Source organism: Aotus nancymaae, unplaced genomic scaffold (assembly GCF_030222135.1).
Source record: "Aotus nancymaae isolate 86718 unplaced genomic scaffold, 86718_ANA_hifiasm-v0.15.2.pri h1tg000010l, whole genome shotgun sequence".
NCBI classification, from domain to species: domain Eukaryota; kingdom Metazoa; phylum Chordata; class Mammalia; order Primates; family Aotidae; genus Aotus; species Aotus nancymaae.
The window spans coordinates 65219591-65238728 of NW_026988421.1; the positions used below are offsets into that span (position 1 = coordinate 65219591).

Sequence of the window (19138 nt, forward strand, 5' to 3'; positions counted from 1 at the left end):
AATTCCATGAACGCTAAACTTGACTGTTCCTAAAGGGATCAGGGAAGGTCTTGATATTGCTGGTTCAGTATGATCTGAAAATGTCCACACTGAGCATATGGACATCCTACTGCAAAGTGGACCTGGAGGCTGAATCTTGGGATTTTTAAGCCATAAAAGAATGTATTTTCCTTTCAGCCTCCCCCATTTCATGCTGAATTACTCTCAAAGACCTGTGAACCATTATTTAGCACAGCATACTAGAAAAGTCATGGGCAAATACTTAGTAGTCTCTTACTTTAGAAGGAGGGAAGTTGCCTGTGAGTGTTAATTCTGCTCCTTCCTCCACTCTAGCCAGAAAAATGCCTAGTTCTTGTCCTGAAGGCTTTCTGAGTAAAGTCAAAAGTTCTACTACCTCCTACTAAGCTGGGGATACCATCTGTATAGAACATCCTCTTCTTCTGATCTTTACCTGCTTTCAGCTTTTTTAATTTTTAATTTTTTTTTTCAAGATGGAGTCTTGCTCTTTCACCCAGGCTGGAATGCAGTGGTGCGATCTCGGCTTACTGCAACCTCCACCTCCTGAGTTCAAGCAATTCTCCTGCCTCAGCCTCCCAAGTAGCTGGGATTATAGGCGTCCGCCACCACATCCAGCTAATTTTTGTATTTTTAGGAGAGACAGGGTTTCACCATGTTGGCCAGGGTGGTCTCAAACTCCTGACCTCAGGTGATCTACCCACCTCAGCCTCTGAAAGTGCTGGGATTACAGGCGTGAGCCACCACACCCAGCACTTTCAGCTTTTATATGATCCTCAATCCTCCCACAACCCCTGGTTGCATTCTTACCTGTTTGCCTAAGTGAGTGCCAGGCCATATTCTGCTGCCCCCATCCAGAAGAGCCAGCTTGAGAAGACTGAAGACTGGCCTGGTACAAAGACTCCAATTCTGAGGTTTCCTGCTCTGTGTCTTGGTTCCAATGTGGATGCAAAAGGATGTGATTTCTCTCTGGATAGGTTACACATGTATGGGAATCATGAAGGGAGGAGTTCATTCCTGGCCCAGGGGACCCATGTTTAAGCTGAGAATCACAGAACCTTGTGACATTCACCCAAGAATCCAAAGGCAAAGAAGTCCCCAAGTCAGTACTGCTGCCCAGATCCTTAGACCTAGCATCTCTCACTTGGGACGGCTTCTCTTGGTGTATGTCTGGCTCTGCCAACCTGGGCTGTTCTCCCCTAGAAGTTTCACCATTAGGCAGCCCAGAGTTTAAGGCAAGAGAAGAATGTTCAGTGGACTCTTCCCAGGAAAGAGGTCTGTCCCCACCCTCCAAAGAGGATTGTTGCTTTGCCCATGGCCATTGGCCTTTCTCTTGACCCTGTGAGAAAGGAGGCTTAGAATCAGAAGGGGAAGAGTTCTTCCTTTGAATACCTGACAAACTTCTATCCTTGCAACCTGTGCTATCCCTCATGGAGGCACCCTGCATCCTCTGGAACTGCTCAGCCAGTGAACGGACAAGCCCCTTCGTGCTGGGAAACTCTGGTCTATAGGGCTCCTCACGGCCTCTGTCCACTTGTAAAGTCAATGAAGTTTTCAGGCTTTGAGCTTGGAGGCATTGGTTAGTTTTCTGCACAGGATCAGGGGAGTGAAGCACAGATGAAGAAGCAACAGGCATTATGGGGTGGCAGGCTCTATACAGGGAAAGACTGGGCTGAGCTGATGAATTTGAAGGACTGCAGTCTAGGCTGTGTTCATCTCCTGTCTCTGAGGTGGCTATTCCAGGCATCACCAGGGATGGGTTAGCAGGATCCCTCTTTTCTTGGAACAGCTGTTCTTGAGCAATGCCTCTTCCTTCTTGTGGAGGGAGCTTGCTGCAACTGCTGTTGTCACACCTAGAGCGTTGCAGCTTACCCTCTGGGGCATCCAGTGGCTCCCAACTATGATGAGAATTCTTCTCAGTCCACCCTGGTGTTTTGGGTAAACCTTGACTATGGAATACTGAGGGTTCAATGTTGTCTATTTCAACTGAAGTCGGAAGCTTCAAGGCAGATCTACTAGGGGAGCTGTGCTGTGGGCCAGATGACTCTGGAGATAGTGATGAGTGTGACTCATGGCAGGAAGCAGGTGAACGGAAGAAAGAACTGGCCCCAAACTCTGTATCCGTGCAGTGTTCCAGTTGGGCCTCTCGGCTTAACAATACTTGGAGCGGGATAGGCTGTTCACTGAAACAAATGGAGAGAGTTAGTCATAAGCCGCCTTGACTGACAGGAATGCTTACAGAAAGAACTGTTCATTCCATTCTCATTTCTAGCTACTCACACAGGGAATGGTAAAAATAAACAGAAAAATAAACAGAAGACAAGCACAATAAAGTCAATAGTTCAGAGTAACACAAAAGAAAAGGCACACAGTCAGCTCACACCCGGTAAATAGGTAATATTAATCCTCTTTATTAAATGCCCTCACCAAAGGTACACAGTAACATTAAGTGGAGCCCTTGCCAATATTCTTCACTACCTGTGAAGTCCCATTCTAATCACATTCTATTTGCAAATTAGGAAACAAAATTAGCTAGTCTCACATGCAGATGACATGGAAGGTAAGCAAAGCCTGAAAATCACTCATACCAAACAGCAAAAATCCAGGATGCTATACAGGGAGGCAAGTCCTACCTGGAGTCCTGAGAGGCAGCCCAGCCAAAGGAAACATCAGGCCACATTTACGAAACACAGGGTGATTTGGGCTCATGGGGCTACACAGAAATCAATCATTTCAAATGTGTTTTTATAAACTGGAATTGCTCAGTCAGTGAACGGACAAGCCCCTTTGTGCGGGCCAACTCGGGCCTATAGGGCTCCTCACTGCCTCTGTCCACTTGTAAAGTCAATGAAGTTTGGTTCTCTTAGTCACTGCAATGCTTCTCCAAAGCACTATGACTCTTGAGATTTAGGAGTAGGAGTAGGGATTAACTGTATTTAGTTGGTTTCTCACTAATTGTTTTGTACTTCTGACTTTAAAAATTCAACGTTACAAGGACTTAAATAAAATCTCAATCACTCACATACATCAAGTTGTGTAAGTTTTCTGGAAAGGGGTTAGCTATCTAAATTGCTTATATTCAAAACAAGTGTTTAAATTTGAATGAAAATATACTATAAACTTTTGAGGGTATAGTCACCCAGTCACCCTTATAACATTATGAAGAATATGATATACTAATATGGGACGCCTAATCATAAAAGGCAATATTACATAATGGTTAAGGACATGTGCTTTAGCATCAAATAGACCTGCATTTTTTTTTTAGACAAGGCCTTGCTCTGTCACCCGGGCTGGAGTGTGGCAGCACCATCACAGCTCACTGCAATCTCGACCTACCAGGCTCAACCAATTCTTCCACTCCATCCTCCCAAGTAGCTGGGACCACAGGCATGCACCACCGTGCCCAGCTAAATTTTTTGTGTTTTTTGTAGAAACAGGGTTTTACCATGTTGCCCAGGCTGGTCTCAAACTCCTTGACTCAAATAATCTGCCCTCCTCGGCCTCCCAAAGATCTAGGATTATAGGTGTGAGCCATCATGCCTAGCAGTTAACCATTTTTGAACATTGAGCCCAGGAGGTTGAGCCTGCAGTAAGCTTTGATTGTGCCAATGCACTCCAGCCTGGGTGAAAAAACAAGATCCTGTCTCAGAAAAAAATGTTAATTTATAACATTTATTAATTTATATTTTGAAAGCTACTCAGAATTATTAACAGTTCAAATTAATTTTTATTTAAATTATTCTAAGTAAAAGCCAAATTCAAGGGCTAAGATGTGAGAACTACAACAATGACTACTGGAACTTTTTTACTAGTCCTGACCATAAAGAAGCAAAGCAAAGGAAATCTTCGTGTCTCTTCTCCATGGTGCAATCAGAGCAAGAAAGACTACTTTCTCTGCTTCCATAAGGAGAGGAAGCATTGAAATCCCAAAATAAATAGCTACTACAACATGAAATGTAGCCCAGATTGCCACGTCTAAGAACATAATATATAGGCCAGGCACGGTGGCTCACGCCTGTAATCCAAGCACTTTGGAGACCAAGGCGGGTGGATCACCTGAGGTTGGGAGTTCAAGACCAGACTGACCAACATAGCGAAACCCCGTCTTTAAAAAAAAAAAAAAAAAAAAGAACATAATATATATAAATACAATATTCGTGTTATTACACAAGCCCAGGGCTAAAGTCACCCACGGGAAATGTGGAGTCAAATGTCTAAGAACATAATATATATAAATATAACAGTCATGTTATTACACAAGTCCAGGGCTAAAGTTATCCATAGGAAATGTGGACAAATGGTCTACCTATTATGTTGTACTTTTTGCATGCTTGGAATTATTAAGGAAAGGACCAGCAATACAATGAGTTTTTCACTGTATGTCTGACCTGAAAGCAGAAAATCTTTTCAGAGGACTCCTATCTCCCCTTCAGTTGCCAAGACAATGAGAGCTCTTGCTATAGAGTACTCATGGTCACTTCTTCCCCTGGCGTCCATACACTAACGTGGTTCCCAAGCACTACCTTGTCGGCTGAGGGAGAGTCCCCGCCTGGGATGGGAGGCAGGCTGAGGGCTGCGACGGCTGCTGTGATGACTGCTGCTGCTGCATGCGATCCTGCAGGCTCCGTGCTTTTCGAATACTGATTTGCAACTTCTTATCGACTAGGGCTCTGCTGTGCGTGCTACAGCTGGCACCATGCAGGGCAAGTCTTAGTTTAGCTAAAATGCAAAAGAAAATATAGCAGAAACAGAACACAAAACACAAACAAAAATAAAAAGAATAAAATTGAACAAAAATGAGCAAAGATATGCAATAAAACTCAAAATATGCAGCAGGAATGCAAGGCATGGACCATGCATATGTTGTCCAGGACACAGAGCTGCCTCTGGCTATAAGGAACATTGATGGAAGCCATGGAGGCCAAACAGGTTAATCTAAATTAAAAAACAAAACAAAACTAAAATAAATCAGGAAGACAAACCAGTGCTTCCATCTTAGACATTGCCACTCTTGTCCTTTGCAACTGACCTGTCTGACTCCGGTCTCCACACTCTACTCTCAACCCTCTCTTCCCAATGGCCAACGCAGAAATAAGATCCAAATCTGCATCTGTCTTTACAGACCACAGCTTCTTGTGGGTCACATACAAGAAGCTGATACCAAATCTAAGCCTTAGTCTCTTGCTGTAAGCTTATGGAGCTGTATACTATGAAGGTAGGAGAGAAACAGAAAGAATCAAATATTTAAGTAAAAAGTTACAGGCCTGGGCAGTCATAGCCAATTTATTCAGTTTTCCTTCTATAAGTTCCAACTCACTAGTCAGTGACTAGCAAAATAGCAGACTAATCTCACATGTGAGGTCTAACTTTATCCTGGAATAAGAAGGTAAGCATGACTGGAGAAATCATCTATGGATTCCTTGCTGAGGCTATTCTGGTAAATATCCATAGGCCAAAGTGACAGTGCCAGGCACACTTAGAAATCTGAAGGGCAAAGACAGCTAAGGGACCTCAGTTTGGGAGAGCAAGAGTGAGGAGACACTGTTTTTATCCTGTCTGAGTGACAACACTAATAATACCTATTGTGAAGTTAGTCAAAAGTGCCATAGCCATAGCAGTTAGAGTTACTTACAGATAGCTTCATTACAGAGAGCCAAAGCTGCAGCACAGTCTCCTTCCTGTTCCAGGTGCAGTGACTCTTCAAACACTGACTCTGCCTCTTGCAGGGACCTCTCAAAGCCGTCATTCCTCCCTGAAAGGGCCAGCACTTTTCATTTTCATTACAATTCATTCCAACTTTTCTTGTGTACTGTTGTTTCCCTTCAGTACACAGAGATCCTTGCTGCTAAGCCATTGGTCTATCCTTAATCCAACTGTCTATTGCTATTAATAATTCTTTGAAACAAGCAGGACATCCATTTTGCCTTAACCAAGATGTTACCAAGGCCATGAAAGAGAGGCATGCCATTAATGGCCACATATTCCAACACCAAGACCCTTAGGAAGTCCCTCAAGAAAAGAACAAAGTATTCCATATATTCTTATGCCTGGAATTGAACTGCTCTTTTCCAGAGCAATTCTTGCCAACTAGTGTCAGAACACCCTGGATGTCCACTGAGACCTTCACTGCTATGTTATGAGAAAGGTAGCTTCATTATTCTGTGGACAGTCATCCACATCACTTATTTACTTCACCAATTCCCAGTCCTCTATGCACCACCCTAAACTGGAAAATCAGTACACCTCTTGGTCACAGATGGTCTACACTTCCTAATTCAATGTATTTGCCAGGGCAGTTAAACTGCTTTCATTCTTGGTTTGCATACACATGCTTTTCATAAGCATTGCTAAGTATTTACTTTCAGCATGCCATTCCTCACCAAAACAAGTAAGTCACCTTCCCATACAGCGAGCAAGGAATATTCCATCCTCCTCTCAAAGTGAATGTATGCCAAAGCAGGTGCAGATGAAAAGGCTACAAAGTACAGGCAGAGAAATTTTTGTAAAAGAACTCTCACTCTCCTTACTCAGAATCATAAATTGGCAACAAGCTGTAATGTAAGTTCACCTACAAGTGGGATTGCCAGTGAGCCTTCACAAGGTTGCAGGGAAAAAAAGTCGAAGTGTCTGAGTCACTTCTCCCATAATGTCCCTCATCCTCCACTTACCTCCAGCTGGACATAGTAAGAAAGGCTCTTCCCCATCCCTAACATTCACTTCCTAATTCATCATGACTTTTTGAGAGCAATGGGAAGACAATGGAAACAGCAGGTTGGTTCTGAAGAACTTGGCACTCAGGTTCCACTCTAGAGGTGTGGTTTCCCTTACTCCCCAGACCTGAAGTTCTCTCATGATATTTGGAATCAACTAAATGTATACAACCTTTATAATCAGAGGTGGTGGCTACAGCCATTTTTTTAATTAAAGTTCTCTACGGAGATCTACACAAGCTGTACTCAATCACTGTACTAAATTTCAATTCTTATCCTCCAGAATCTTAGCACTCCATTCTTTGCTCATGCTGAGTGTATGGAGAATTGTCAATGAAATATAGCCAGTGAGATCTCCTCCCAACTTTCATCTATTGCCCAACTGGCAGAGAGAGAAAAAAATGAAAGAAGGGAAATGACAAGACCCCTCTTTTCAGAAGCAAAATAAACCTGGGACACCAATGTGATATAACTTAAGGTCAATAAGGAAAAAAAGACTATCGAAACAGAGACAGCTAAGCATTAGGAATTTAAAACTGATTTTGGAAAGTAATACAATGTCTTGGGAAATATAAGGCAACAATTACCTTGAATCAAAAGAGAGTAGTATTAAAGGAAAAAAGCTGCCCCCAAACAGGATTACATAGCTCAGGAAGGTTCTCTAAGTATATATAAAAAAGAGAAAAGTGGTCAACAGAAAACAGCCAGCAAAGTTACAAGGTTACACTTAGAAGGTTGGACCTTTATATTGCTTCAGCACAATTTGTTGTAAGTGGGGTTTCTGAATTACAAAAACAATATATTCATTTTATAGGAAAAACAAAACTAAGATATAGGTTTCATGGCCTATTTAAGGTAGATACCTCAGCTTAGCTGAACTCCTATTTTGAAGGCTGGTCTCTTTTGGTACAAAGTTACATCCTAAAATAAATTCTAGGAAGAGCTGGGCGCGGTGGCTCACACCTGTAATCCAAGCACTTTGGAGGCCAAGGCGGGAGGATCATCTGAGGTTGGGAGTTCAAGACCAGCCAGACCAACATGGTGAAACCCCATCTTAAAAAAAAAAAAAAAAAAATTCTAGGAAGAAAAAAACTCTAACATGGGGCAGTTGTAGAAGTAAACTCCATGCAAATTATTTGAGGTTAGAGAATCAATTGTCATGGAATCAAAAGTAAACTGGGCTTTGTTCTGGCTCCTGTTTGGCAGATCCACTTCCCTGATGCTCCAGGTAGAATATTTCAAGGGTATGTTTCTTCCCAGCAAGTAGAATTCCCCTCACTGTCAGTGTGGCTCACTGCCCTTTTCAGGTATTTCTGACTCAAGGCTAGTTTTATTTACACCTTCAACAGATGTTCATGGGAAGCATTTTTCATGAACAATATACTATCTCTAATCTATAGGCTTTTAATAGATGTGCCCCAAATCAGTGCCTATCTCCAGTCAAGAGTCTTGTCATATCCTACTCTAACTTGCTCTCACTGGAATGGGTGAATCAAGATTTGAAAAAAAGAAAAACAATTTTGCTAAAGAGAAAACAGGGAACTAACAAGCTTAGATGTTTTTTTCCACCTTTCTGTCTGTCCCCATCACACACAACCTAATGCTCACAACAATTACCCTGATTCTGCAGTTCATCCAAGTCCATGAAGCGGCTAGGATGAGGGTTAAACCCTTTAGCTGCCTCTAACTCCTTCTCTCGTTTTCTTCGAAGTTCCTGTTCTTGTGCCCTCCTGGCCACCTCTTCCTGCAATTCATCCAGTTCACTTTTAGAAGATATCTCCTCACCTGTAATATAAGCAAGGGAGAAGATAAGTCACCACATTTCCATTACCAAGACTAAGTACTTGATGAATTTATGACCACTGCAACACTTTCCCTTTGGAATTCTTGCCTTCAATTTGAAGCTTATATTTTGGGTAATACTTTCCATAATCAGATTCAGGATGGGACTTGGGCTAGGAATGATAATAACAACATTTATCGAGTGCTTCACAACAACAATGGTATCACACTGAACATTTATTCAACACTTACTATGTGCCAGAAACAGTTTTAAGCATGTTTACATGTATTATTTCATTTAATCATAATAACAACTTATGAAGTAGAAACTACTATTACTCTCATTTTAGGAATGAGGAAACTGAGTCACAAAGAGGATAATTTGCCCCAGGTAAAACAAATGGGAAATAATGGAGCTAAATTATTATTATTATTATTATTATTGAGACAGAGTTTCGCTCTTGTTACCCAGGCTGGAGTGCAGTGGCGCGATCTCAGCTCACTGCAATCTACACCTCCTGGGTTCAAGCAATTCTCCTGCCTCAGCCTCCCGAGTAGCTGGGACTACAGGCGTGTGCCACCATGCCCAGCTAATTTTTGTATTTTTAGTAAAGACGGGGTTTCACCATGTCGACCAGGATGGTCTCGATCTCTTGACCTCGTGATCCACCCACCTCGGCCACCCAAAGTGCTGGGATTATAGGCGTGAGCCACCGCGCCCGGCCTAATGGAGCTAAAGTCAAGTCAAGTAGGTTAAATTCATAATCATGCTTTAATCATTAGAGAACACTTTCTACCAGGTGCTGTCACTGACTGACTGGGGAGCTTTAAGCATGTCATTTTCTCACCCTTAATTTCTACCATCTCTTTGAATTTGTAAAATGTCCACAGCAGTAAAAATCCAATTTTATAAACTTTCTTGATGAATCCAAATAGATCTAGAAGGATGTCCATAATAAATTAAGTAAAAAATTGAGTGAGAGAATAACATGTATAGTATGACTTCATTTTACTTTTTAAAAATGGTGCTTACCCATATGTGTACATAAACTAGTCCAGAATTGAGGACTATTCAGGAGATTATGAGACTCAGTCTTTAGTGTACCAAAAAAATGATGGCTGTCTGAAGAGAAGGGAGAATTTTCTCATGCATGATTCACAAGTTTCTCAAAACAATGTTATTCAACAAGAAATAAATTAAAATGTGGGGAATAAACCAAATGTATAATTATAATGGGAAGCTCAAATTTCTTCCACGTGTCTCTAACTATAATTTACTCGAGCCCAGGATTCCAGTGATATCTGCCTAGCATTGTTCTGCTCTGCCAGATGTCCACAATCTTTAGTATACGTATCTAAAAGGGTTCATGCCTTTTTATTACTGCTGCTGCAGGCTTTTCTTCCTGCTACCTCTAAGAATTTTCAGTAACTATCAACAGAATTGGTAGTAAGACTAAGATATTTAGGCAGGGATAAGGATAAATTGTAATTGCTTATTTGCAAGTTTTGCAAATAGCCTACATGTATCCCTACGGTATGTCAGTTCATAGTACTAAACCATAAGAAATCTGTTTCCCAAAAGACTGTCCCTAAACCAAGGAAAGCCCTAGAATTTATTCTCCTGAAAAATGGAGCTGTTATTAACACTGTTCCCCATATTTCTGTCCCTTCTTTCTCCCACAAGGGCTCTCTCCAAGTAAAAAGAAATAGGCAGGCTGTGATGGAAAACAAAAAACAGATAAATTCAAAGATGGAGCAACTGAAGTGACTCTACATTTACATTCTGATGCAATACTCAAACTGTAACTGTCCTCTAATTTCAAAAGTGCTCAGTTAAGGCTGGTCCCCAGACAAAACTGCTGATCAAATCCAATCCTCAAATCCAGTGTCCTTCTGCTTACCTGAGAAAGGCTGACTCTTTGTCCAGCCACCCATGGATGCTGTGGAGTCCACCTCCAGGATGCTACTGCTATGCGACTTTGGGATGTGACGCCAGGAAGGGACCAACCCAGCTGATCTCTTAGCACTTGAATCCCTTCAAAAGAGAACCCAGAGTCTAGTGAAAGCATGACAGGGGGTTATAGCAACATTCCTAGGACTAAATATCTCAAAAAACAAACATCAAACTAATATAATTAGAGCTTCTGCTAAACTACTTCTAAAGAATTGAAACATCCATTCATTCTCCTATCCAATCTCATCTCACCTCATTCATATCTTGTGCATCTAGCACATTATCTAGTACATAGTACATGTACAAAATCTGTTGAATGTATTAATGCACATACTGCTGTCATATCTATTGTCTTCTTTCTTACTAAACCTTTGTAGCATCTTCTGATAAGTAAAACTCGACAGGATCCTGTGGACAGGGAAGAACATTGGGAGAATATGAAGATGTGGTTATCATCTTTGTAGAAGACAGAGTCATTCCTTTCAAAGCAGCTCAACTATTAGAAAATTGCCTCGGCTGGGCACAGTGGCTCACATCTTTAATGGCAGCAACTTTAGGAGGCCGAGACAGGCGGATCGCGAGGTCAAGAGATGGAGACCACTCTAGCCAACATGGTGAAACTCCATCTCTACTAAAAATACAAAAATTAGCTGGGCATGGTGGTGTGCACCTGTAGTCCCAGCTACTTGGGAGGCTGAGGTAGGAGAATCGCTTGATACCAGGAGGTGGAGGTTGCAGTGAGCTGAGATTGCGCCACTGCACTCCAGCCTGGCAACAGAGTGAGACTCTGTCTCACAAAAAAAGAAAAGAAAAAGAAAAACTGCCTCTGTGGCAACTCAGTAAAAATAATGTATGGATATCTGAAACTTATAAAGCAAACTGAGCTTTATGGGCAGGGTGTAATGAGTGTTAATTAACTGTCATCACTATTATGAATAGTATTAGCTTCATAAAACACAGAGTCCCGGTGACCCTAAAACAAAACAAAATAAAAACTATCCCAACTGGGTGTGGTGGCTCACACCTATAATCTCAGTACTCTGGGGGGCTAAAGTGGGTAAATCACTTGAGCCCAGAAGTTCAAGACCAGCCTGGGAAACATGGTGAAACTCCATCAATACAAAAAAAAAAAAAAAAGGCAGCAGCAACAACAAAACACTATCCCAAAGTAACATTTGTGTTTCTTCTCTGATTTTAGGATTACAAAAGTTTTAATTCACTAATCCATTATTTAATAATTTTTTTACTGTATATATTTAAGATATACAACATGACATTATGAGATACATAGAGATAGTGAAATAGTTACTATAATTGAAGGGAATTAACATACCCATCATCTCATATAGTTAACCATTTCTTTTGCTTTTGTGGCAAGAGGAGTTAAAATCTACTCATTTACCATGAATCTCATAGGCAGCACAATTTTATTAATCGTAGTCCTCATGTTTTACATTAGATCCCTAGACTTGCTTATCCTACATATCTGAAAAATACGGAATGCTTCACAAATTTTTGTGTCACCTTTGAGCAGGGACTATGCTAATCTTCTCTGTATCATTCCAATTTTAGTGTATGTGCTACCAAAGTAAGCACTAAACCATTATTTCATTATCCTTAGCAAACTTAACACAGGAACAGAAAACCAAATACCTCATATTCTCACTCAAAAGTGGGAGCTACATGATGAGAACACATGGACACAGAGAAGGGAACAACAGACACGGGCCTATCGGAGGGTGGCAGGTGGGAGGAAGGAGATCAGAAAAAATAATTAGTGGGTAGTAGCTTAATATGTGGGTAACAAAACAACATGTACAATGAACTCCTATGACACGAGTTTATCTACATAACAAACCTGCACATGTACCCTCTGAACCTAAATTTTTTAAAATTATTTTATACATGATAACTGTACTTCAAATAGAAAGTTCTCTCTCCTTTCTCAAGTGCCTTTGCTCTTCCTCCCAGAAGAGGGTGCTGTTGTTGTAGAAAGTTGACAGAGCACATAGAGAGATGGTAGCAAAGGCCATCCCTCCACTTGACTAAGCTATGCCTGAAAGCCCCAAGTAGGTGGCTCACGCTGCGGCAAGGGATAATGTCACTGTTCAAAGGCCAAATAATACCTGTAGACATTTGAGCTCTCAGGCAGGGCTGCATCCAGGCTGACAGGGCTGCTGCTGTTCCTCTCACTGCTTTCATAGCCAGATTCCATTCGCTGGATTAGTCGGGGCTGCTGTTCTAAAAGGTGAGAGCCTGGCCGTGCTGGGCCCCAGCGCTTGTAGTGAGGGCTTGATCCACCAAATTTAATGTCATAAGCAGGTGGCTTGCTTGGTTCATCTGGTGTAAATTCTTTAGCTATTCCAATCAAAAGACAGTTATGGAAAAGGAGGTAGATTTAGCATTCGCCTAAAATCAAGACATAACTAACTCCTCCCTCTGGCTACTTATTCACTGAATTCATATTCCTAAAACACCCAACATCAGAGTAAAAATGCCCCTTGCCAGATCTACCAGAAAACCCAGGTTTTAAAAAGACATAAATCAACTTTATTCAAAAGGCCAATTCTTCCCTAATTATCTCCTCACCTGAATCCTCAGAAAAGGGACTAAGCTGGGTATAGCCACAGTGCTTCCTTTTGTCCTTACTAAAGATACTGTCAATATTCAGAGATTCTCGTTTGGGTCTCCATGTTGGACGATACTTGCTGGAAGAACTGGATTTTGACTCACTGCTGGTACTCTCTATTTCCCAATCATGAGAGTGTAAAGGCAGGGTCCTAGGAGGTTTTTTGTCTGGCTGGTCTCCTCCTCCCCTACCTCCGCAGTGAGAGCCTACATTGGTCTGAGAAGCCAGGGATGGTCTGTTATGGATCATATTGCTGACTGTCTCTTTAAAATCCCTCAGCCTGTTGGTGCTGCTGGATGGTTTGGAGGCATTCCTAGGAGCCTGCTTCTCTTTCAGTGTTTCTCCTAAAAACACAAAGAATGAAAGAAATATAGATATTTAAAGTGATCATGGATAATAGACCCCAGTGTTGAAAAAGTAAAGTCCTGTGAGCAGAAAGGAGAAGCCAACAGTCTGGAGCATGAGAGAAGTTTGATAGAGTGAATGAAAAAGAAAGAGAATCAGTGCAGACAGGCTTGCCTTCACTGTGGTATCCTGAGGCCTGAGGCTCATCGCCTTTCCTCCTAATCCGACCAGAGCTCCTCTTTCGTTCTATCAGTGACCCTTTCTTGGATGTGTGTTTCTGATTGCATTCACTATCAGTCAGGTGTCCTGAAAAAAACAAGGAAATTGAGGTAAGCTGGTATCTGAGACTGACCTCCATCCTCCCAAGAACCTACCTAATCTCCCTTTGGGAGTGCCACAAATTTAGAGTACCCATGGAACAGAAGCTTTAGGACATAGGCTGTCTATGTCCTAGGTACTCTCAATGTAGGATTTCAAGGCTGGGCGCGGTGGCTCACGCCTGTAATCCTAGCACTTTGGGAGGCCGAGGTGGGTGGATCACCTGAGGTCAAGCGTTCAAGACCAGCCTGGCCATCATGGTGAAAACCCATTTTTAAAAAGAAAAAAAAAAATTAAAAAAAAAAAAAAAAAAGGATTTCAGTGTAGGAACCTCCTAGTAGATAAATGCAGAGAAGGGCCAGGCGCAGTGACTCATGCCTATAATCCCAGCACTTTGGGAGGCTGAAGTGGGTAGTCAGGAGTTCGAGACCAGTCTGGCCAAGATGGCAAAACCCTGTCTCTACTAAAAATACAAAAATTACTTGGGCGTGGTGGCATGTGCCTGTAGTCCCAGCTACAGTCTGAGGCATTAGAATCACTTGAACCCAGAAGGTTGCAGTGAGCCAAGATCATGCCACTGCACTCCAGGCTGGATGACAGGGCAAGACTCTGTCTCAAAAAAAAAAAAAAAAAGGATAAACACAGAGAAGCTGGGAGCATCGAAATTTACAATGTCTCCTGAGCAATGACCAATCTCAATCCCAATCATAATCTTCCCCAGTGACCCAGAAGGACTAATGACATGTTTCCAGGTAATTTTTTAAAGGCAAAAGTTTTAAAGATCATATTAAAAATGTCAGGTAGCCATATACTTTCACTCTCATAAACTGAAGAGAGCTTTCCTTTCATTTATTTAGTGACACATATCAAGTAAAATCTGATTTTCAGTACATCTGGTATTATCCTGGATACTCCAGACTTTGCCCACAAGAGCTCTGATTATATATGGCTTTAAGGCTCAGTTATAAGCTTTCCTTCATTGTGGATAATTTAAAGGACATTTCAACTTTGATTAATTCTTATTCCTATCCCCTACCCATGCTATACAAAACTTGGCTCCATCCAGAGATTACACTTCATATTTCCTTAATATTAATCACTGGGAAACCCAGGAGAGTTGGGCTGTTTTATGTAACTTGCCCTGCTTCATGCCCACAGTATGCAAATACATGAGTATGATTTGATGACAGCAAAGGTCAGATTCTAAAGGATATAATCAACTAAAGTGCTGGAAGCCAGAGATGAATTAAGCAGGTAAATTAAGTTTAAAGATATGAAAAAAAAAAAAAACCCTAGGTCAAATGCATAGAGAGCTAACAAAAATTTGTTTTCACATGATAGTATAAGAAAATCCTTATACATATTCAGGTATCACCAATGTAGTGATATGAATACATATTTTTAATCAGTTGCCCCTTGGAATCTTGTATTGCTTTTATTTGGTCCTTTGCTACCTCTTTGCCCACAAGAAAGATTTAAGAGAGAAGAAAATAACTTGGAACAACTAAGTCTTACAAATGTTAAACCAATGGGCATATTCTCCATTCCTCCCACCCTCACTACCAAAACCCCTAAACCATTAACACAAATCTGCCTCTACTGGAAAATATGCTTAGTTCATCCTATGGCTTGGCTTCTTCCTGGTTCAGTTTCAAAATGAGGGTCTAAAAAACTCATACCTGACACAATCAATGCAGTAGTCATCAAAAGAAAGCCAACACAAATCTGACCAAACCTCTAGGTCCAACTACCAATTTACGAGAAATATAGGACACAGAAACACATTAAAGCATACCATAGGAATAAAATCAGCAAAATTCAGAATGTGGGACATCTACAGGACAAAATACCTAGTTCTAGCAATAAATTGCAATAAAAAAATCGAGGAAAAAATGTAGATTAAAAGAAATGTAAAAGACTTATCAACTCATCACAATGCATAGACCTCATTTAAATGCTGAGTCAAACAAATAAACCATGAACATATTATGACATTTATAAGTGAATATTTAAATACTCATTTGTTACCTAGCAGTTTTAAGGAATTATCATTACAATTTTTAAGTGTTATAATGCTATATTTAAAAAGTGATTTCTTATGTTTGAGCAACAGATACTAAAATACTTATGGAAAATGTGATATAATGCCTGGGATGTGCTTCAGAATAATCCAGGAGTGGGTAAGGGTACAGGTAAAACTAGACTGGCTGTGAGTTGTAATTATTGAAACTAGGTGATGGGTACACAAATGGGCAGTACACTATTCTATATAGTTTTGAATATCTTTGAAATTCTTGATCTTAAAAAAAAAAAGTCCCCACAGCTTATAAACCAACCACCAATCTCAAACAATGAGCTCATGAATGCTTAACAGTCCCTAAGAATATGGACACTATTCTATGCCTTATTCTATCTCCCAGAATAAACTTTTCATCTCAGCAGTCATGCATTGTTCTTCCTTGTATTGATTTCTTCCTCTAACAGATAAACAAAACAATTCAAGAATATTCTCTGCATGAAACTCACAATAACAAATAGATTATCTTTCATTCTTTTGCTTCTCTATCATTCAGGAAGCTTAGCAAGCTGACGTGCAGTTGTCCCTCACCAATCCCATAAATAGGCCCCTTCTATCAAAGCTCTTCACTTAGGACAAAGCCTGGCATAAGAACATGATGACATGTAAGACCACAAGGGTTTAATGGGGTACCATGGGAATCAAGAGGATAGGAGAAGAAAAGCAGACTTCAGAATAACCACATCGATAATCACATTACAATTGTCTTTATTGACCTGCTGCTATTGACAGGAGTATGTCCAATGGAGCATCATTGTTCATTCAGAAAAGTGTTGCTTCTTTATATCCCATTCAATTGCCCAAATTCTGTGTTGTTCTGCCTTTGCATAACAAATATTTGTGACTTGCCCCAGTTTCTTTCTCTTAGGAGACTTTCTATGCAGGAATTGATTCAGGCAAGCAGGATCCTTTGTATAAGTCCCTACCTGTGTCCCGACTGCTCTGAGACATGGAATCATTCTCCACATTATAGATGACTGTCCCCTGAGAATCAGAAGAGAAGTGACTGACCACAGACTCATGGTGGGAATGTTTGTAGGGATAGCTCTCCGTTGAAGAATCTGTTCGAGTGTCACTTGAGATGGAGGGCTCCCTCCCTGAGGGAAGGAGGAAACATAGATGCAAAGAGTGAGGAAAAAGAACAGTGACAGAGAGAAGGAAAAGAGATGGACACAACAAAGCTCCATAAGGCAAGAACTTCCTAGATGCAAGTATGAGAAGGATATGCTATACTATTGAGCTGTTCTTCCCAACACCCAACTTCCAGATCACACAGACACGCATAAAATTCCTCCCATCCCTGTCCCTACCTTGCTGAAGCCCTCACTTTGCCTGCCACTGTGAAAAAATGTGAGGGTCTTACAAAACCTATCAGGGGAAAAGCAGAAGAAATGAAAAAGTTGTGAAACATAAGATTTATTTAGATCGAAAGTACCAGGCCAACCCGTCACACATAATCAGTTGTTCTCCTACCCCATAATCTTTCTCCTATACTGCCAAGAATGTCACTTACAATTTTTGAATTGATGTTATAAATATTTTTAATATCTCTGAGAAATTATTGGGGGTGTTATTTATATGAAATACATTAGTATAAATTAGTTCAATCAGACTTCTTCCCTCTGAATACCTAGCTGAGATAAGCATAATAGGACAAATGGATATTTGATTGGAGAAGAGGTAGAACAGGTTTGGGTGGGGTATGAGAGGAGGAAGAAAGCACCAGGTAACAAGCAAGAGGGAGGTAAAAAGGGGAGAAAGAAAGATGTCAAAGTCAAGTATCTTCTCTTTCAAAATTATACTAAGGACCAGTATTAGATCAAGAAGAGTAAAAGAATATTTCTTCCTCCTTTTCAGAAATCAAGCCAAAACTATTAGGTTATACCTCAAATATATTTTAAGATTCTGTGCGCTGCCCTAGAACTTTAGCCATCAAGCTGAAAATTGTTTTTACAGAAAGTCATTACTTAAGCTCTAAACAATTAACTTAGAAGTGAACAACTAATTCATAAGCAGAGGAATATCACTACTGGACATGGATTTTTTTATTCCCCAAGACAGAGTCTTGCTATGTTGCCTAAGCTAGTCTCAAACTTCAGGGCTCAATCAATCCTCCCACCTCAGCCTCCCAAGTAGCTGGGATTACAGGCATACACCACCCTGCCAGGCTACACGTTTGCAATTTTAAAACAAAAATATCTCATGCCAAACAAAATAACTAGCTTCATAGTGGCTCAAATAAAACAACTTAATTAAGTGACTGTTAAATTGCTAATAAAAATCAGTCATCCTCGGCTGGGTGTGGTGGCTCATGCCTGTAATCCCAGCACTTTGGGAGGCCAAGGTGGATGGATCACCTGAGGTCAGGAATTCAAGACCAGCCTGGCCAACATGGTGAAACGCTGTCTCTACCAAAAATACACAAATTAGCCAGGTATGGTGGTCGGCACCTGTAATCCCAACTCAGGAGGCTGAGGCAGGAGAATCACAGTGAGCCGTGATGATGCCATTGCACTCCAGCCTGGACAACAGAGCGAGACTCTGTCTCAAAAAAAAAAAAAAAAAAAAAAATCAGTCATCCTCACCAATATTAGAAGGCTAAATATTGAGTCTCACAAACTTATTATCTCAGTCTAAATAAACATCCTTTAATCTCCTTTTCACTTCTGAGTTGAGGCCAAGTGATTTAAGCAACACTCTTGACAACTGAAGGAAATAAAGGATGGCATAAGTTAGGCTTCAGCACAAGTTGGCACTTCTTTCTTACTTCTAATGAATCCTCTTTCTCCAAGCTAGGTTACATGCTAAGCACATAATTAAGTATGAGTCCCATCTGTTTGATCGTATGGGATGAGGGAAGAGGAGATGTAAAGAGCCAGGCTACTCACCTGAATCTTCACTATCATAGCATGTCCTGCTGTATGACTGGAACTCAGCTTGGGAAGGCAGGTCCTGGGTGGACACAGGGGTACCCTGGGGATCTGCATAAAGCAGCAGCAGGGGCTGATAATGCCCCTTGATGCATTTGGTCACCACATCCTTCCATTTGGGCCCAATCTGAACCAGAAACAATCAGAAGAACATGACAATTATACTTCATATCCACAATTCACAACATATCTTTCTGTTCTGTTTTTCTAAAGAAAATAAAAGAGATGAAAAGACAAGAATTGGGTAAAAAGACAGCAAATGAGATCTCAGACTTGGCCAGGCATGGTGGCTCACGCCTGTAATCCCAGCACTTTGGGAGGCCGAGGCGGGTGGATCATGAGGTCAAGAGATCGAGACCATCCTGGCCAACACGA

At 41.0% G+C, this 19138-nt stretch overlaps 1 protein-coding gene and 1 non-coding gene across 20 annotated transcripts in view; both read right to left on the reverse strand.

Moving 5' to 3' along the window:
• USP54 (ubiquitin specific peptidase 54) overlaps positions 1–19138 on the reverse strand; it is a 133241-nt gene that overhangs the window by 18081 nt on the left and 96022 nt on the right. For 9 of the 19 annotated variants that reach the window (XM_064374301.1, XM_064374304.1, XM_064374305.1 and 6 more), the window contains 10 exons: positions 18722–18890; positions 16760–16930; positions 13613–13744; positions 13054–13437; positions 12591–12822; positions 10412–10545; positions 8346–8513; positions 5651–5770; positions 4542–4737; positions 826–2198 (listed from right to left, as the gene is read on the reverse strand). In XM_064374301.1, coding sequence (XP_064230371.1) covers positions 826–2198; positions 4542–4737; positions 5651–5770; positions 8346–8513; positions 10412–10545; positions 12591–12822; positions 13054–13437; positions 13613–13744; positions 16760–16930; positions 18722–18890 — 3079 coding nt within the window. The other 10 variants (XM_064374313.1, XM_064374310.1, XM_064374311.1 and 7 more) reach the window with 8 other exon arrangements.
• On the reverse strand, positions 11954–12060 carry LOC135274040 (U6 spliceosomal RNA). Its single transcript, XR_010341857.1, has one exon. It is a non-coding gene; the product is annotated as a U6 spliceosomal RNA (small nuclear RNA).